Source organism: Podarcis muralis, chromosome 4 (assembly GCF_964188315.1).
Source record: "Podarcis muralis chromosome 4, rPodMur119.hap1.1, whole genome shotgun sequence".
Taxonomy (NCBI): domain Eukaryota; kingdom Metazoa; phylum Chordata; class Lepidosauria; order Squamata; family Lacertidae; genus Podarcis; species Podarcis muralis.
Genome location: NC_135658.1, coordinates 41,333,737 through 41,352,195, shown reverse-complemented (window position 1 = coordinate 41,352,195; position 18,459 = coordinate 41,333,737). Strand labels below are relative to the sequence as shown.

Sequence of the window (18,459 nt, the reverse complement as noted above, 5' to 3'; positions counted from 1 at the left end):
AGTCATTAAGTATTCAACTTTGATATCCATACATACAAAATACCATGTTCCCAACAGATATAGTGGCTTCAGCTTTTTCTTAAAAAAAATAAAAATTCTGAGAAATAACATTGGTATGCAAAGTGCATAATGTAACAAAAAGCTCCTGCTTAAACAATATCAGAGGGTATCCAGGTAAAAAGAAAAGGAAAATCATTATTATAACAAGAAATATGTCAGTTTTCATTCATCAATTTCTGCTTATGTTACTTCTAAAACCACTTTCCTTGTATTTTATACTAAGTTTTACATTCTAATATTCAATTAATTTATACCAACCTTTTGATGCATTTTTTTCATATTTACTTTACCATTCCATACTTACTACTTTGTACATAAATATCACATGCCAGATTGCTTGTTCCCATGCATTCATGAATGGCATATGTTGTACTTCTAATACTAAGGGTGGGATTCAATGTTTGCCAGTGGACAGGTCAGGGGCTACTGAGCCATTTCCAATCACAATTTGAAAGTGCTGGTGCTTACTATAAAGCACTATATTACTTGGTCCTTGAGGACCTAAAGGCCTGCCACTAAAATCCCATCAGAGATGCTTCTTGAGGTTCCCCTGCTTTCTGAGCTGAAGTGAGTTAGATGATAATTGTGGAAAGAGCTTTTTTGGCTGTGGTAATCCATCTCTGGAACGCTCTCCCCAGTGAGGTCGTCTACATTTTTTATTTACCCAGGTGCATAACTCTTGTTATGTTGAGGTACCAAATGGTTTATTATCCACTGTTTTAATCATACTCTTATTTATAAAGTTAAACAGTTTTAATGTAAACATGGTTGTAAACATCTATGGATTGTAATTTTTTAAAAGATAGTTCACCAAATGTTCTAAATAAAATGACACACGACAAAGTAAATAGAAATGGGTGGTGACATCAATTTCAGTGGAAAATGAATTTGTTAATGTTTACTGTGATGGGTTTCAGGGCACAGGGTTAATTAGGTGAGTTGGGACTTCCTATGCTCGCAGGTGGCGCTGTGGGTAAAACCTCAGCGCCTAGGACTGGCCGATCGTATGGTCGGAGGTTCGAATCCCCGCGGCGGGGTGAGCTCCCGTCTTTCGGTCCCAGCTCCTGCCCACCTAGCAGTTCGAAAGCACCCTTAAGTGCAAGTAGATAAATAGGTACCGCTTTATAGCGGGAAGGTAAACGGCGTTTCCGTGTGCTGCGCTGGTGCTGGCTCGCCAGAGCAGCTTCGTCACGCTGGCCACGTGACCCGGAAATGTCTTCGGACAGCGCTGGCTCCCAGCCTCTTAAGTGAGATGAGCGCACAACCCTAGAGTCTGACAAGACTGGCCCGTACGGGCAGGGGTACCTTTACCTTTACCTTTATGCTTGCAGTATAACAGATCATATGAGGGACTTTTGAGCCTCAGGTAGGCCACAGAGAACCTTTGCAAGGAAATTTTAAAAAGGAAACGAAATTGTACTTACATTCCACCAATGACACGTATTGATCCAATTCCCTGAAAATCATCAGCATTTTCAAAAAGGTTTGGAAAACAATCAGTATTTTCAGAAAGCTCTTTATGCCATCCTCCAAAGTATGGGGTCTCATATATTATCATCTGCAGAATGTGAAATAGTCAATCCTTTAAAATACATTTCTGATATCCAGGTCTATGTTCTGTATAGTCTATGAAATTATCCTTACTTATCCAGTTTCAATCATTTGATGCTTTTTTCACCCCAGGTACCTTAATTGTGGTACATCTGCTCTGTATGTGTTCCGTTATGGAACACAATAATCTGAAGTGGCATGAATTAATCTGAGTTGAACTTGTGTATGAATAGCTGGGCCAGGGATCAAACTGAATGATTAGTGATCTGTTCCAACTCTATGGCTTTCATCCAGAGTTCTCAAGAACAGAATTTTGTGCATACTGGAGGAATACACTTTTTGCCACCCCACCCCCCTTCCCTTGGTTGCTTCCTGTGCTTTATGAAATTTTGGGCCCCTCTAGAATCGGGTGGGAGATGGTGCAGGAACTGCAGAGGGAAAGGAAGAAAATGGCAAAAATCATCTCCCTGAACCTCTCTCAACTGGGAGCCTCTGCTAGCTCACTGTCACATCTGTCACCATCCCAAAATGCTGGTGGACTTTAAAAAAAAAGGATGTGGAAAAGCAGAGAATTGTACTTAAGACTGAGAGAAATCAAAATTGGCAGATTCAGCCATTCCTAGTTGGGAGTTCTTTTCAGTAAAGATCAGGAAGGTACCAACTTCCATCCTGAGTGGAATGGGAGAGCACCTCTAGATTCAACCCCATAGTTTTAAGAAGGGAATAGCAAAGTTTAGTCATAAGTATCATCCCTTACGTTCTAGGATTCTATGATCTTGAAGGCCTTTAAAAACAGATTAGTTTACTGTTGCCAGGATCCATACTTACCTTAATGTTTGTAGGCATCTGAACCTTCAGGCCACCCTATAGTGTAAAACAAAATAACAAATGATCAGGTATGTAAAATCCAAATGCATGTTTCAGTTCCATTAGCTCTATGCAAATATGAGTAAGTGCTATTGCAAACCGCCCTCAAAATTTGCTGAAGGATGGTATATAATCCCTTTATATAAACAAACAAAAGAATATTGATTAGAGCTTCTCCATGCTCAGAGTGGATAAAACCTTTTTTATTCCTCTCACTGTTGATATCATCAACATGCCTTTTAAAAGGGCACTAAATATTGATTCCAAAATATGAAACACGTTTATGAGTGCTTGATTGTTCCAGAAGAATTAGGAATTCTTCAACATGCGGATATGAAGAAAGACAGTATTCACATGGCCTGAACATCTTTACTTCCTGCAAAAGGGACTCCTATCTTTGGCAGGTTTTGAGGGGAGATGGCTGCTGACAGTGGCAAAAATGTTCATAGGGCATATAAAGAGTTAGATTTCTATGAATCCAAAACCAACTTTATACGTATCTAATTTCATTCATACAACAGCAATTTCATTTCTGGAAACTTAATGGGAATGTTAAGAACAGATTATATCCAACTCCACCTATCATCACATCCAATAAAGGCAAACATAGGCTATTATGATCCTTTATAGTGCAGATCTTTGCAGTAACTACTAGGTACTAGAATCTTATTTTCTTTTAAAATGATTAATCTGAATAAATACTTTATGAGTCTATTCTCATCTAGTTCTGATCATTTTAGGAGCACCAGGCAAACAAAATGCCTTATGTCAAATCTAATCTAGAGAAATTATTAACCAAAAGGCTAATTCTTGCTTATTTCAAGACTCAGAAGATGGTGTACTGAATCAGATCTGTGTCCTGGCTGATCTCAGTCAATGTGGGTGCTCAGACATGGAATAGATTCTGATTTAGATGCACGATTGTTGCAGAAGTGGATGGATTGGTGTATAATCGGTTGAAAAACTACTACTGCCTCACCATTTTCAACGGATGAAGAGATTTTACATCAGCTGCTGAAATTTCACATGGGCTGTGGTTTTCTTCCAAAACCATCACCTCTCCTTTGTAATTAATGTCTGAATAGGCAAGCCATCTATTAGAGTGAGGAGAAAGTGGCTGATTAACCCAATTAAAGTAATCAACAGTGCTGATTCATGTGCAGTTTAATTAATAAAAATGAACCTTTGATCTGATCCAGCAGAATTATCTAGCCCAGCATTCTGTCTCCAGCAATGGCTAGTCAGATGCCTCTGGGAAGCCCATAAGAAAACCATGAAGGAAAACAACACTCGTCCTGTTGCTTAATTCAGTATTCAGGAGGTGTATTGCCCCTAAAAACATTGGATAATGCCCAATGCTCTGTTTTGACTACTAGCATCAGAAAATAATTACATAATGAGAGAGCTGGAAGGGGCTCTAAATGCCATCCAGTCTAACTCCCTTCCAATGCAGGAAGTTCACTAGTACAGAATCCCATAAGGGTTCCCATCCAGCCTCTGCTTAAAAACCTCTAATGAAGAAGAGTCCACCTCTTCCTGGAACAGTCTGTTCTGTGGTCAAACTGCTCATACCATCAGGATTTCCCATCCTAATTGCTTAGTATGAATGATTTTTCTTACTAGTTGAACCCATTGCTTCAGGTCCGATCTTCTGCAGCAACAGAAAACAAAGCTCCTCCATCATTTATGTGATAGCCCTTCATATATTTTAAGATGGCTATCATATTGCCTTTTAATTGTCTCCTCTCCATGTGGAACCCACTCAACAGCATAATTGCTGTAAATAGTTGACCATTTAGAAATATACAGTGGTACCTCTGTATTCGAACGTCTCCATGGACAAAAGTTTCGGAACTTGAACGCTGAAAACCTGGAAATAAATGCTTCGGTTTTCAAATGCACCTTGGAAGTCAAACAGGAAGTGCAGCTTCTGTTTTGAGTTTTCTGTATTAAGATTTCCGTTTTGAGGCTTCTGTTTTGAGTTTTCGGTTTTTAACATTTCGGAACTCGAATGATCTTCCAGAACAGATTACGTTTGAAAACCGAGGTACCACTGTATTAGTCCCATGATTCTGTGTATAGTTAGGCTACTTTATGGCTTGAAGTGCTGACACAGAAATTCAAATAGCTGAAAAAGAGAACAGAGAATTTTGACGAAATCCAAAGGCCAGTTGTCCCCTTCTAAAGATTCCAAGGCAGATTTTATTTGTGCTACTTTTAACGGTAACAATAATAAAGCAATAGCATTTACAAAATAGCATATTAAAAATAATAATGAAAGCAATGGCTTTAGACAACACGGCAGTTGTATTTAAGGCTGAGCTGAAAGTTGCAAATATGCCCTCTTTCAGTGATTTGGAGGCAGGCCGCCAATAGAGACAAATGTTTCCGCAGCACTTCCTCCTTCCCCAAACCCACTGCCTTCATTCTGAACTGACTTTGTAAAATAATAGTGGTGCTAATTCCAATTGGATATGTGGATATGTGCTGGAAAAGTGATTCCTCCCAGAAAATGTTCATTGTAAAAGAAAAATGATGCAGTGGCAGCTGTCAAGAGGGGCAATGACTAGGTTAAAAAAAAACCAAATGCAAAGAATTGATGGGAAGAACACTTTGGAGTGCTTAGTTGAATATTGTGGCACATTGTATTCTATATGAAGATTTGGTGCAGCCATAGTTGTACTGAATACAGGAAAATTTTAGCAAACAGAATTAATTTAAGCCAAATCTGTTTATTTTACACTGATGGCAACAGAAATTGTCTTTAGAAAAGCAGTTATTTTAAAAACAGGACAATGCCTGTTTGGGTGCAAGCCCCTGTTAAATTAAAATGTAATCTAAATTTATGAGGGTTTTTTCCCCTAGAGAATATAAGCAAAATAATAACCTATGCTATAAATTGGAAATTACTGCTGCTTTCTGAAACACCCCATTATTTTGTTTCTTCGTTTCGCCTTACAAACAGCCAGCAACTGTTGATTGCTGACATTTTACATGTTTTTATAGGTTCACAAACTGATGTATATATAATGGAACCTGCACTCACACTCCTGCTTTCACAAAAAGAGTATGTGGTTTGACTTCCAGTTCTTCTAAATTAGCAACTGCACTCTGGATGCAGACAGGAGCATGATCTGTGCTATCTTGTGGGTAAAGCTCAATCTCAGGAACACTGCAATCCTGCAGAACACATCAGATAACAAAAACAAACATGACTGTATGAGCTGTGCATCCCTTGACTGTATTTATTTACATCCCATAAAACATGGTTCCATGAAAAGGGCTTCAAACAGGAGGTTAAGAATGGTACACAGCAGAGAGGAGTACTGACAATGGTGGGCCACCATTGTTGCTTCAGTGCCCTGAGCTACATCCAGGTTATTTTTTAAAGAGCTGTTGGATATGACTGTGATGAGAATAAGCACTATAAAATACAAACTTTCATGAAAGCAACTGCATTAGCAGATGCCTAACATGGGCAATATGGAAAGGGAAGTCTGAGGTGCAGCATTAAGAAAGATTGAGAAAGGTATCTGAAGTTCTGGGTCTTCTCTAAAAGGGATGCCATCTGCACCATACATTCAGAACATGCTTCCCCCAAAGTCATGGCTTCCCCCAAAGAATTCTGGGAACTGTACTTTTGTCAAGGGTGCTGGGACCTGTTGCTCTGTGGGGAGTCTCCTAACAACTATCACCCTCCTTAAAACAAACTACATTCCCCAGTATTCTTTGGTGGAAAGCCATGACTTTAAGCGCATGGTGTGGATGTGAACTAAACCAAAATAAAGGAATTAACAGATAGTGGTGGACAGGAGCAGAGAGGAGTGAAATGGACTCTACTGTCATTGCCAGTAGAATCTGTTTCTCACAATGAGCACTCACCTTCACTACTTGTCTGATTGAACCAACTCTGAAGTTCTTTTGATGTTTTTTACTGTGAGGATTCAATAGATCATGCAGCATCTCCTCTCCTTCTTCTAGAACATATTTCTCACCCAGGAATCCTGGTTTCTCATACATAATCCAGCTATATTAATAAAATAAGCACAACACTGTAAACATGCTACCGCGAGGTAGCTAACATAGCACCAATACTAGTAAGAAGCCATGGTTAATTTTATTACAAATTGTATTATTTCTTTACCATATACAGTTGTACCTTGGAAGTCGAACAGAATCCATTCCGGAAGTCTGTTCGACTTCCAAAACATTCGGAAACCAAAGCGTGGCTTCTGATTGGCTGCAGGAAGCTCCTGCATCCAATCAGAAGCCGCAGAAGCCCTGTCGGACATTCGACTTCCAAAAATAGTTCGCAAACAGTCACTTCTCGGTTTGCGGCGTTCGGGAGCCAAAACGTTCAATAACTAAGCTGTTGAAAAACCAAGGTATGACTGTATGCTGAAACACATACACACACAGAACAACAATGGTCAGCAGGGTGGCACAGGCAGAGCAGGGTGACTCACCAGCCTCCCCAACGCTGAATGTGTCTGCCAGTTCCTGAGAGGGGGAAGAGTGAGACGGGGAAGCTCTGTGCAGTGTAGATGCACTGGCAGGAACCATGCATTGCATCCCTGCGACTTCCCTCTCCCCCTCTCAGGATCCAGCAGCAACACTCTGTTGGGGAGGTAGGTGAGCAAAGTCCTGCCAACCACTACTGACTTTATAAACTGAGCTTTATAAATTGACATCTGAAATTTGTGCAATTAGAAATCCTTCTGGAGATGGTACAAACTATTTATAACATGGTTTGCAAGTAATATACATTAGCAAAGTGCTTGTCATCATGAGGGGTGGACATCTATAAACAGACACAGTCTCCAAAGTCTGATAAAATGCAGGGGAAACATTCAACATTAAAAGTTTCCAAATGGTGCACGGCCCTGGAGTGGGACTGCTTGTCACTACTGATGCCACAGGAAATATCCGAGATGTTTCCATAATGCTCATGAGTTTCATGTAGCACTCCAAGTCACATTTTTTCCAGGAGCTTTCTTTACCAAACAAACACTACTTTAGGGGAAGATGTGGATCCTCCCCAGTCCCGAAACAACTACTGTTTAACAAAGTGATAATATGGGGAAGCATTTAATGCTCTATTTTTTAACAACTCCACTAAGAACTCTCAATGCAATGATGCTATGTAAAGGAATCATACAAGTATGTCTTTCTTTTTTCAATTTCAATTTCATTGCTGGTATAAAATAACACATTCAGTATCACAAATTCAGTTTTACAAATGGAAAGAACACAGGAAGTTGCCTAATATTGAATTGGACCACTTGTCTTTCTAATTCAATATTATTTACTAAGTATTATTATTCACAGAGTATTGTTCATTGGCAGCAGCAACCCAGGGTTACAGACAGGGTATTCCTAGGATTTAATCTGGAACTTCTTGCATGCAAAGCATGTACTCTTATCACTGAGCTATCGCCATTCTTTTATAGTTTATACCTTTTAAAGAATATTTATATGATTTATAACTTTGGAATATATGCCTTACTTTGGCATAAGCCAATAAAAATGTTGTTTGTGTTGTTGATTTTTTAGTCTAATGTACTTGGTTAATTTCATCATTATGTGTATCAATACAATTCAGCTTCATATTCAGCAATATTAAGAACAGATACTGTTTTCCAAAGCTTAGGATGATATAGTCTTGTAGCTATAATCATGTAAGATGGGTTAGGAACTTTTTTCAGACTGTGGGCCACATTACGTCTGTGGAAAGCTTTCAGAACCCACATCCCTGCAGTGGGTGGAGCCAGACAAACATTTTTTAGTAAAAGTAAAAATAAAAATAGAGGAACCAATATGGGTCTCTTACAAGTAATCATTTCTATTGCGTAGTAAACTTACAAAATCATCAAAAATGGAAATAAATATACACTTCTTTATGACACTTCCAACACTTGTTATTCAGTATACTATTTCTTTTATTATGTTTTAAAGGTGTACCTTGATACAGTCATACCTCAGGTTATAGACACTTCAGGTTGCACGTTTTTGGGTTGTGCACCACGCTGAACCTGGAAGTACTGGAACGGGTTACTTCCGGGTTTTGGCACATGCGCAGAAGCGCTAAATCGCACTTTGCGCATGAGCACCAAATTGTGACCCGTGCATGCACAGACTCGGCGCTGTGGGTTGTGAACATGCCTCCCACACAGATCACGTTCGCAACCCGAGCGTCTACTGTACCTTAAACCATTTTCCTGCACGTGAACCCACTACTATTTTTTTTCAAAATTCCTGAATATATTCACATGCCTCAAATATGATGTTCTATAACTTAGCATACACTTGTTTACTTTATCTTCTTTGCAATAGAAATATAACAGTATTTTATACAGTTCAGATATGACATATTTTTTACTTTCAGATTAACATTTTTCAAAAACTGAGCATTCAAAACTGAACATTCCCTTAAATTAGGGAAACTTGCGGCCCTCCAAATATTGCTGGACTGTAACTCCCATTATCCCTGACTATAGGCCTGTGGCTGGTGTGTGGGAGCTGGAAATCAACAATATATGGAGGGCCACAGGTTGGCTATCCCTGAACTGATAAATTTGTATTTTTATTTATTTCTCTATCAAATCCACAAAACTGTAATTATTCAAACAATGGAAAAACAGCAAGTGTTCATTAAAATATTAATTTCATCATAGGATGACAATTAACTACAATATATGTTAACATTTGCATACTTAGGGAACCTGATTTATCTTCACTAAAATCAGGTACATAAATAACAGCCACTTCACCCATAAAGTGCATGTTCCTTACCATCCTCTGACAACTCTGATCAGTGCTTCTTTTGAAAACACCCAGGCTGTAGCATCTACCACATCATGGTAAATTTCAATTGTGTTGCCGTGAACATCACAAATAACCATCTGAAATGACATGCGATGGTGTTAAGGAAACACTAGCAAATTCAGTTTCCCATATATAACAAATATTCTGCTTGTTGTGTTTAGTTTTATAAAGGCTTTAAGGTCTTTGTCATGTTTACTTCATGGGACTTGCTTCAAAGTATATAGGACTGCAGTCTAAACCAAATCAAAAAATCGAACGGGTCATCCACAAATCATTTACACTAGTATATTATCACTGGTTTAAATAGAGCAAAATCAGTGAAAGTTGGATCATACTTTTCATATTAAATTAACTAATCAAAGTTTTTATTCGTTGTTTGCTCTAGCCAACAACTACATTCAAGGAAAAAGTAGAATCTAGCCGACAATCATCTTAATTACATCCAAGGAAAATGCAGAATCTGTCTGTCTACCTACCTACCTACCTACCTACCTACCTACCTACCTACCTACTTTTCACTGCTTCACTCAAATGTACATGGCAAAACAGTCAATATCTCATACTTGCTTATACGGTGAAAAGGTCACACTCACTTTTCCTGGTCTTTGATTGCATTTGAGTCCTTCCCTGTCAACAGGACACTGAAAGTGAAATGAGGAAATAATTATTTAAGTGCTATAATGAACCAACAATAGATATTTTAAGCAGTATACCTTTAAGGTAGAGATAGCCATCCTCATGGCTTCCAAATGCTGTGGGACTCTAATGGTGTGTAATAACTACTGGCCAGTTACAAATACCCTTTTTCAGGGTTAGGTAGTGCAGAGGACAGTGGCAGAGCAACTGCAAGTGGTCCTAGATGACACTGATTATCTGGATCCACGTCAATTGGGCTCAGGCCTGGTTTTAGAAGTTAATCGCCCTTGGCTGACTCAAGGATTACGTTTATTGAGAGAGGGTCAGGGGGAGTGTGACCCTGTTGCTCTTACTCTCAGTGGCTTTTGATACTACAGTGTTACCTCTGGTTACGAACGCTTCTGGTTATGCAAGCTTCGGGTTACGAGCTCCGCTAACCTGGAAGTAGTTGCTCCTGGTTGCGAACTTTGCCCCAGGATGTGAGCAGGAGGCGCCATTAGCGAAAGTGCGCCTCAGGATAAGAATGGTTTCAGCTTAAGAACAGACCTCTGGAACAAATTAAGTTCGTAACCAGAGATACCACTGTATTGACCACTGTATCCTCCTGGATAGGTATCAGAGGCACTCTGTTACATTTGTTCTATTCATAACTGCAATCAACTCCAGAGAGTAGATTTAGGAACATGTTCCTTGGCCCCCTTGGACTTGCTCTATGGGGTTACATCTATGGATGACACACAGATCTATTTCTCCACAGCATCTGAATCAGGTGTGTGGCTGTGCTAGGCAGTGGAAGAATGCAAGATTAGACTGGATGAGTTTGACTCCTGGGAAGGTAAAGCCTCTGTGGGTAGGTGGCTCCTATGTTTGTAAGATACGCCAACTGCCAGTTCCATATGGGGTTGCACTCACTCTGAAGGAGCAGGTACATAGCTTAGAGTACAGCTTTGTCCTTAGAGGCAAAAGTATCCTCTGTAGATTAGAGTGCCTTTTAACAGGTTTATACGGTATGCCAGCTATGCCTGTATTTGGAATACAGAATAGCCCAGCCACTGTAATCACTGATTGCCTTGATAGTGCAATGTGCTCTGGTCCAGATGCTACAGCTACTGCACAATAAAGCAGACACACTGCTGAAGAGGGCAAATAATCGATGCTGTGCGAACGCTCTGCTAAAACATCTGCACTGGATACCCATGTGTTACAAGGGTCATCAAGTCCAACCGCTAGTACCCAGTTGGTGGATGTGGGGCAACTGTCTTTGCATTTTCTGTTAAATTAAATAGTAATATTTTTCATTAGTGGTGAAAATCAGTGCTGACAAGCTAGTGTGGAAACTTATTACAAGTGTTTTAAAATACAAGATTGGTATATCAAATAAAAACCTGATCGTAAAGCTTTCAGCACAAACATGGGTGATGCCCTAAGAAAGAATGAACTTTTGAGACATCATTAAAAATGGTCATAAAGGTGTCTGGAGCTAATGTTGATTAAACATTAGTAAGTCTATGATTCCTGACCTGTGTGGCTGTTTATGTTAATGCAAAACACTCCCCTCATATTATTCAATAGAAGATGAGGGGTCCTCATCGTCTTTGGTGCAGCACACATGGAAGCATAAACATACCTGCCAATATATTCTTACCCTTATTTTAAGATTCATGCATGAAGTTTCCTTCCCTCACCCTACCTCACCTTGCTGGAGAAGAACAGGCATTTCTGCTAAATGAAATTCATCATCTTTCTTTTCACCTGGCTAGTGTACTGTGATTCCCCTCTACACTGGGTGAACTGAAAGAATGTAATTTTCCACACTATGTCTGTAAACTGCCCCCAGACAATAGCCCATGAATATAAGAAATTCTCTCTCTCCACAATGTGTTTATCCCAAAGATTGGTGTTTATGCCTATTGCCTCAGCTTAATTATTACGTGAGCATAACCTCAATAATAACTGTGTTAGTAACAAAACCAAAACTGAAATATCTGGCACAATTAAAACTGAACACGCTCACACAAAGACATGAAATAGGATACTCTAAATGTATGTGTGTATGTACACCTACAACCCCACCCCATTATGCTCATTTAATAGTTTCGTTACACAAATAAAATTAATGAAAAGCACCTTACCACTTGAAAAGCTGCTGGTTTTTGCAAGCCACTACTTTCAGGCTGCTGGTCCTTTGGCACCAAAACACCCCTAAATCGAGTTCCCTTCTCGCTGGAATAAGTTCTTGAACTCTGCAGACTTTCATAGTATATACTCTTTGAAGAAGAACGTATGTCACGATCAGATTTTTGTAAAAGCTGAGCTGAAGGCATTGAACTTAAAGATAAGGTCTCTTCTGCGTTAAGTGCCTCCTTAGAAAGAAAATGTGAGTATCTCCTCTCATGAATGTTTTCTGGGACTGCTGTGCACAAGCTGTTTGGCCCCTGACTGGAAAGATATGCTTCTTTTTCATCCTCTGGTTTGTTTTCTTCACAAATATTCTCTTCCTCTTCGTCATTACACTGGCTGCTAGATCTTAACCGTTCAGACACTGACTGAAGAAGTGATAAGACTGACAAGGATTGGTTGGCTCTTTCAATAGGATCACCTTCTGGTGAGCCATCAGCGGACAGCAAGTCCTCTTGAGAACTGTCATCTTCATATATAGGAGACAAAGAGAAAGGGTAAACACTGAATCGCTTTGCTTCCACTGTCACAAATGCTTCTGAAGAAAGATTGTTTAATTGGTTACTTTGTTCACAAGGGTGGACAGACTCAAGTTTGCCTTTTACAGTTTTACACATAAGAAAATGTTGATTATTATCCAGGGATTGGTCAGGAGGGGATGATAAGGGATGATCTGGTTCTTCTGTTGAAAAGAAATAGCTATCACCTTGAAGAGCACCTTCATACAAAATGGTGAAAGAACTGCTGTCCAACTCTTCTGGTGGTGAAGAAGCAAATAACTTGGGGGATTTCTCTCCATTTCCACAATCATCATCAACATCCAGATAATATTCCTTGAGCACTGTTAAACCTGTCTCAACGACTGCTTCTTCCTTAAAGGAAAAATCTGAGTTCAAGCCAATCTTTGCTGAGCTGTTCATTACAGGCCGTTCAGACATACTGAACTGGGTACCAAACTGACAAACATTCTGAGGCACTGGGTAAGCTTTCGTCATTTTACCACAGACCTTTTCACTTTCTATTTCATAATATTTTTCACATGGTTCCTCTCTTACAACTTCTGCAGAGTCACCCTCTTTAAAAACATATTCAGGCAGATTCTTCCCTACATTATTTCCAAGTGAATCTAAAGGTCCAAATGGTGGCAAATGCACTTCATCCATTACAGTATCTTCATTTATTGAATATGAGGAATATTCAGATTCATCATCAATTGTCCACTTTGTTTCCTCACCGGCATCTGTCATGCACATAGTACAATTGACATGTTTACTGTTTTTGCCATTGACTATAGGAGGGCTGCATTCTATTGTAGCTGTGGGATCAGACCAGTCATTTTCATTTTTCTGTTCTCCACCTGTTATTTCTTTGTGGTCGTCTTTCATATTACTATACAAAGATGCTGAGGAGTTTGCTACTTTACCTTCACTGATTATATTGCATACTGAAGTTCCATATATTGGACTTAAATTTAAAGGTTCTTCAATTATTTTGGGAAGTTTAGCTGTTAATTCAGTATCAGTAGTAAGCTTCTTTGATACTTCAGTGTTGGACTTAAGGGCTGAATTTTGAAAAATGCCATTGCTCAGATGGTCCTCATGCTGATTATATGTCACTTTTCGTATGGCTGCATTAATAACATCATCAATTATTTCTTTTGCTTTTAGTGCTATTGAACTATGTAGGTCAATTTTATCTGTAATGTCAAATGGTATTTTTTCATCTTTAATATTTGTGCCAAGTGTGTCTTTTGCTTTAACTTCAGAAAGCTTTCTGATACAAGCCTCATTAAAATGCTTTAATGATGAATTCCTTGACTGCATTTCTTTTGATTCTGACAGCATTTTTCTATTTTTCTGATCTTTTTGAAGGCTGAGTCCTAATAAATTGTCCTTAATGTCATTAGTCTGGCAGACGCCAGCTGCTTGCTTTGATCTTATTTCTTCTATGGCTAAACGCAGAACTGCATCAACTATTTCATCAGCCTTTTTGAGCAAAACAGTTAAGTCTTGGGATTTAATTTGTACTTGCCTTCCTGTTTCAACATCATTCAGTGCTTCCTCGGAAAACTGGCTTCTTGATTCTGTAAACAAAGTTGTAATTGCTTGATCACCCATTTCAAAGGTGTTTGAATTAGCAGCTGCAGCAGCAAGGTAATGAAGATTTAGCTGGCCTGAAGTTCTTTGCTCCTCTTTTTTCTGCTGTGTAGTGAAAGACATTCCTAGTACTATCTTTACAGGTTCTATAGCTTCCACATCGCAAGCAACTGGGGACAAGAATGGGACTGGGTACTCTGTTTCTGACACTGATTTAGAGTGTAGACTATTTGGTTTATATTTAGGTGAAACCTTGCCCTTCTTTTCTTCAGACTCAATAGGAAGAGTATGATTCTTGTCTAAAAGAAAATCTGATGTTTCACAGGCAGGAGAACTAAGCTTTGAGCTATCTTTAAAGCATGTAATGGGTGACACAGGCTTGAAAGTATATAAATTTTCAAATGTAGAAACAGGAAGATCCTCTTTTGCCAGGTTAGATCTAGAGTCTACCAAGCAAGAGGCAGACATATCCTTCATTTCTTCAGAGCGCAGTAAAATCTCACTTCTACTATCAGCAATTTCAGCAGTGTCAAAGGTAATCTTAGTTTCAGGAATGCTTTCAGATTCCAAAAAAGTACCAGGAACTTGACCTGCACACCCAGATTCAGCAGCAATAAGAAGGCTCCCAGGTCCATAGTCCTCTGACTTTGAGATAACTTGGTTATTTTCACATGTAGAGGCAGAACAACATATTTTACCATTGATAGTCCCTGCAGAATCACTTAGAGACTGGTTAGTGCAATCCTGTTTATCAGCCAAAGAACACAAAGCCCCCAACAAACTGTGATCTTCAGAATTAAGGACAGGTTTAGACACATCGTCCAAAATGATTTTGCTATCTCCAGAGATGAAAGAGTTACCGACCAAGACACGTAACGGAGAAGAAGGAAATGATAAATAACTATTTTCTTCTGATTTCACAACAGGAGGAGAGATCTCGGGGAAGCATGTCTCTTTAGAAGAAGAGGCAGGAGGTAGACCTATTGTGATGTCCTCTTTAGTTTCATAAGCCATTTTTGCTTCAGTTTGATTTTTTATTTCATCAACTAATGGATCATTTTTTTGTGCAGACATCACAACTTCTGCAGTTTTAAGAAGTGATGGAATAGGTTTGGCCGCTGTAGTAGTGCCTGTGTTGCTTTTAAGTTCTGAGTTCTCTAATTTGATGGGCTTGGTTTTGTCTTCAGCGAGATGAAGAGGACTATCTAAACCAGTCAATGTTTCAATCAGAGTTTCATCCTCAACTCTCTCAGAAATATGGCAGTTGTCATCTTTAGTCTCAAGGATAAGAGGGGCACCATCCATAGTGTCCACAGCCTCCTCAGTGCTGGTATCACCTGTTTCTAAGGCAGCTGATGCCACCCGAGACACCACATTTTCATATTCAGCAGCTAACAAAGATGTGTTGGCATGGTTTACCTCAGTTGCGTTAGGAGAAGCACCTGTCATTCTAACATGGTCAAATTGTGTCATAGGCACATACAAATTATCATTGGTAAAATTATTAGTTTCATTCTCAGACGTCATGGGGAAGTTATGATTGTTTTGTATATCTGTAAGTACCATGGGCTCAGTGGCCTCTTCACACTTTAGATCGCTTTTGCCAAATATATCTACATTTTGAACCATTTCTTTGGATTGGACTGAAGCAAGCATACTGACTCCTGCTAATATATCACCTTTTTTGCAATTTGTATCCTGCAACACCAACTGCAATTCTTCTCCAACTTTTTGTTCGTGGAGAGGTAAGTGTCCATCTGGTGAAATGATCTGCATGTTTTTCTCTTTCTGCTCTGTCACTTTTTGGTGTGATTCTTCAGTTTCACTTTCTACCCTGCTAGCTGCCTGTCCCCTACCTATAATACTATTCAAATGCAATGTTTGGTTCTCTGCTTTTAGTTTGAATTGATCCTCTGTCCAACTATTGCAGGGACCTTTGTTTTCTAGCAACTGTTGCTCATTATCACCTAAGTCTACTTTGGGGTGCGAAAAAAACTCCTCTTGCATTGTCTCTTTTGTTTCTGTGTTAGAAAAAGCACAAAACTGCATTCCTTTTTGAAAGCCAACAGTGGTAGCATTGATTGACTGAATCTCCATTTGTATTTCCCCTAACACCTCCTCCCTATTTTCAAGCAATCTGCTATTTTCTGAACTCATACTAACAGCATCTTTATTCTGGCAACTGAAATTGGCTTTCTTTTGCAACAGTGTTGGCTCCAACAGAAGGTTCCTATTAAGTTCTGGTGTGCTGGAAACTGCTGTATGTTTCACAGAAACGAGTTCCTCAATGCAATTTTTGATTGTTTCCATTTCTGTCAACGAGGTAATTTTGTTCTTCAGTTCTTTGTGCTCACAATTGCCCAAGACATCCAGAGAATTTCCCCCCAAATCCATTTCTGCCAAAAATACGATTGCTTGTGAATCCTTCGTGTCATTGTTAGTCTTAGGTCCCGAGTTCGTTTTCAACGAAGATTCTGTCTTTGTTGTAGTAGTTTCTGAGTCCGGAAGGCTTACAGTCCTGTTTACTTTGTTTTTGGCTGTAGTGCTATTAATGCTGGTTGAGGTTTGTTTTTCTTGCTCCAATTCCGCTTGTTTCTTAAGCAATTGCTTAATTCTTGCAGAACCTCGATATGTTGCATAAGTAACTGCAGGTGCACCCAGTTCACATTCTGTTTTCCTGGAACAGAAGAAATATCATTATTGGAACATTAGCAAAAGCTCCTAGGGATACTCAGCTATATAAAATGAAATTTTAAACAGACACAGAGAGATTAGCACAATAGGCACTGGTTTCTTTGATTTCAAAAATCTAAAGCAATGTTTCTACTTTAGAAGAGTCTTGCTGGATCATGTTCATGTTACCTTAATTGCTTGTCAGGGCTGGGGCACCTGTGGCTCTCTGGAAGTTGGACTACAACCTCCAACATTCCTGACTATTGGCCATACTGGCTGGGGCTGATGGGAGCTGGAGTCCAATAACACTTGGAGGGCCTCAGGTTCCCCACCCGATTCATGTAGCGATTTAAAGTAATGGTCTACCATGGTCTACCATTAGAGCTCAGATACAGTTCTGAGTCTTTCCTCCTGGAGATAAGTGGAATACTTGGACTTGGTCAAATGTCAGATACAGTCTGTTGTGTTCATGTGCATTTATGATCCGCTGAAAATTTTAATTAAAAGTATATGATGGCTGTGTATCTGTAAGTAAGGCCTGTTTCTTTAACTCAGGACTGATTCACACATACATATATGCTACACAGCATCTTGTCACTTCAGTGTATCATTCAATGACTTATTCAATGACGGCTGCTGTTGCTGCTTGTGTGAGTGTTGGGAAGACTGCTCCCTCCTTTGCCAACTCCATCCGGCCTAGGGGGCAGGACCTGCACTCACTGCCAGGGCCTCCATCAAGACCTCCGGGACACGGCTGCTGCTGCTTGTGTGAGTGTTGGGAGGACCGCTCCCTTTTCTGCCAACTCCATCTGGCCTGGGGGCGGGGCCTGCACTCACTGCCACAGCATAAGAGGCCTGAGAGAGGCCCCCGGGACACGGCTGCTGTTGCTGCTTGTGTGAGTGTTGGGAAGACTGCTCCCTCCTTTGCCAACTCCATCCGGCCTAGGGGGCAGGACCTGCACTCACTGCCAGGGCCTCCATCAAGACCTCCGGGACACGGCTGCTGTTGCTGCTTGTGTGAGTGTTGGGAGGACCGCTCCCTTTTCTGCCAACTCCATCTGGCCTAGGGGCGGGGCCTGCACTCACTGCCACAGCATAAGAGGCCTGAGAGAGGCCCCCGGGACACGGCTGCTGTTGCTGCTTGTGTGTGTGTTGGGAAGACTGCTCCCTCTTCTGCCAACTCCATCCGGCCTAGGGGGCAGGACCTGCACTCACTGCCAGGGCCTCCATCAAGAACTCCGGGACACGGCTGCTGTTGCTGCTTGCGTGAGTGTTGGGAGGACCGCGCCCTTTTCTGCCAACTCCATCTGGCCTAGGGGCGGGGCCTGCACTCACCGCCACAGCATAAGAGGCCTGAACAGCTACCGGCAGCAATGGACAAAATGGTTTTAAATGTTTTAATTGTTTTTAATTTGCAGCACTTTAAATGGTGGTTGTTGTTTTTTATAATATTATATTATTTTATTATTTTATTTTTGCTTGGGGAGGGATAAGCATTTAGTCAGCGCTATTGTTTCTTGCTTTGTTTTGTTCTGTTTTGTTTTATTATTATCATTATTATTCTGTTAAATTA

The 18,459-nt window shown here is 40.1% G+C and overlaps 1 protein-coding gene across 3 annotated transcripts in view; it reads right to left on the bottom strand.

Annotated features, from left to right (window-relative positions):
* CRYBG3 (crystallin beta-gamma domain containing 3) overlaps positions 1-18,459 on the bottom strand; it is a 64,579-nt gene that overhangs the window by 17,306 nt on the left and 28,814 nt on the right. For 2 of the 3 annotated variants that reach the window (XR_013392560.1, XM_028726800.2), the window contains exons 4-11: positions 12,072-16,890; positions 9,897-9,944; positions 9,271-9,380; positions 6,361-6,505; positions 5,525-5,658; positions 3,458-3,572; positions 2,440-2,475; positions 1,485-1,618 (exon numbers count right to left, since the gene is read on the bottom strand). Coding sequence is in view for 2 of the 3 variants with exons in the window: in XM_028726800.2 (XP_028582633.2) it covers positions 1,485-1,618; positions 2,440-2,475; positions 3,458-3,572; positions 5,525-5,658; positions 6,361-6,505; positions 9,271-9,380; positions 9,897-9,944; positions 12,072-16,890 (5,541 nt within the window). In the remaining variant the exon portion in view is untranslated. The remainder of the gene's footprint in view (positions 1-1,484; positions 1,619-2,439; positions 2,476-3,457; positions 3,573-5,524; positions 5,659-6,360; positions 6,506-9,270; positions 9,381-9,896; positions 9,945-12,071; positions 16,891-18,459) is intronic. The other variant, XM_028726802.2, reaches the window with a different exon arrangement.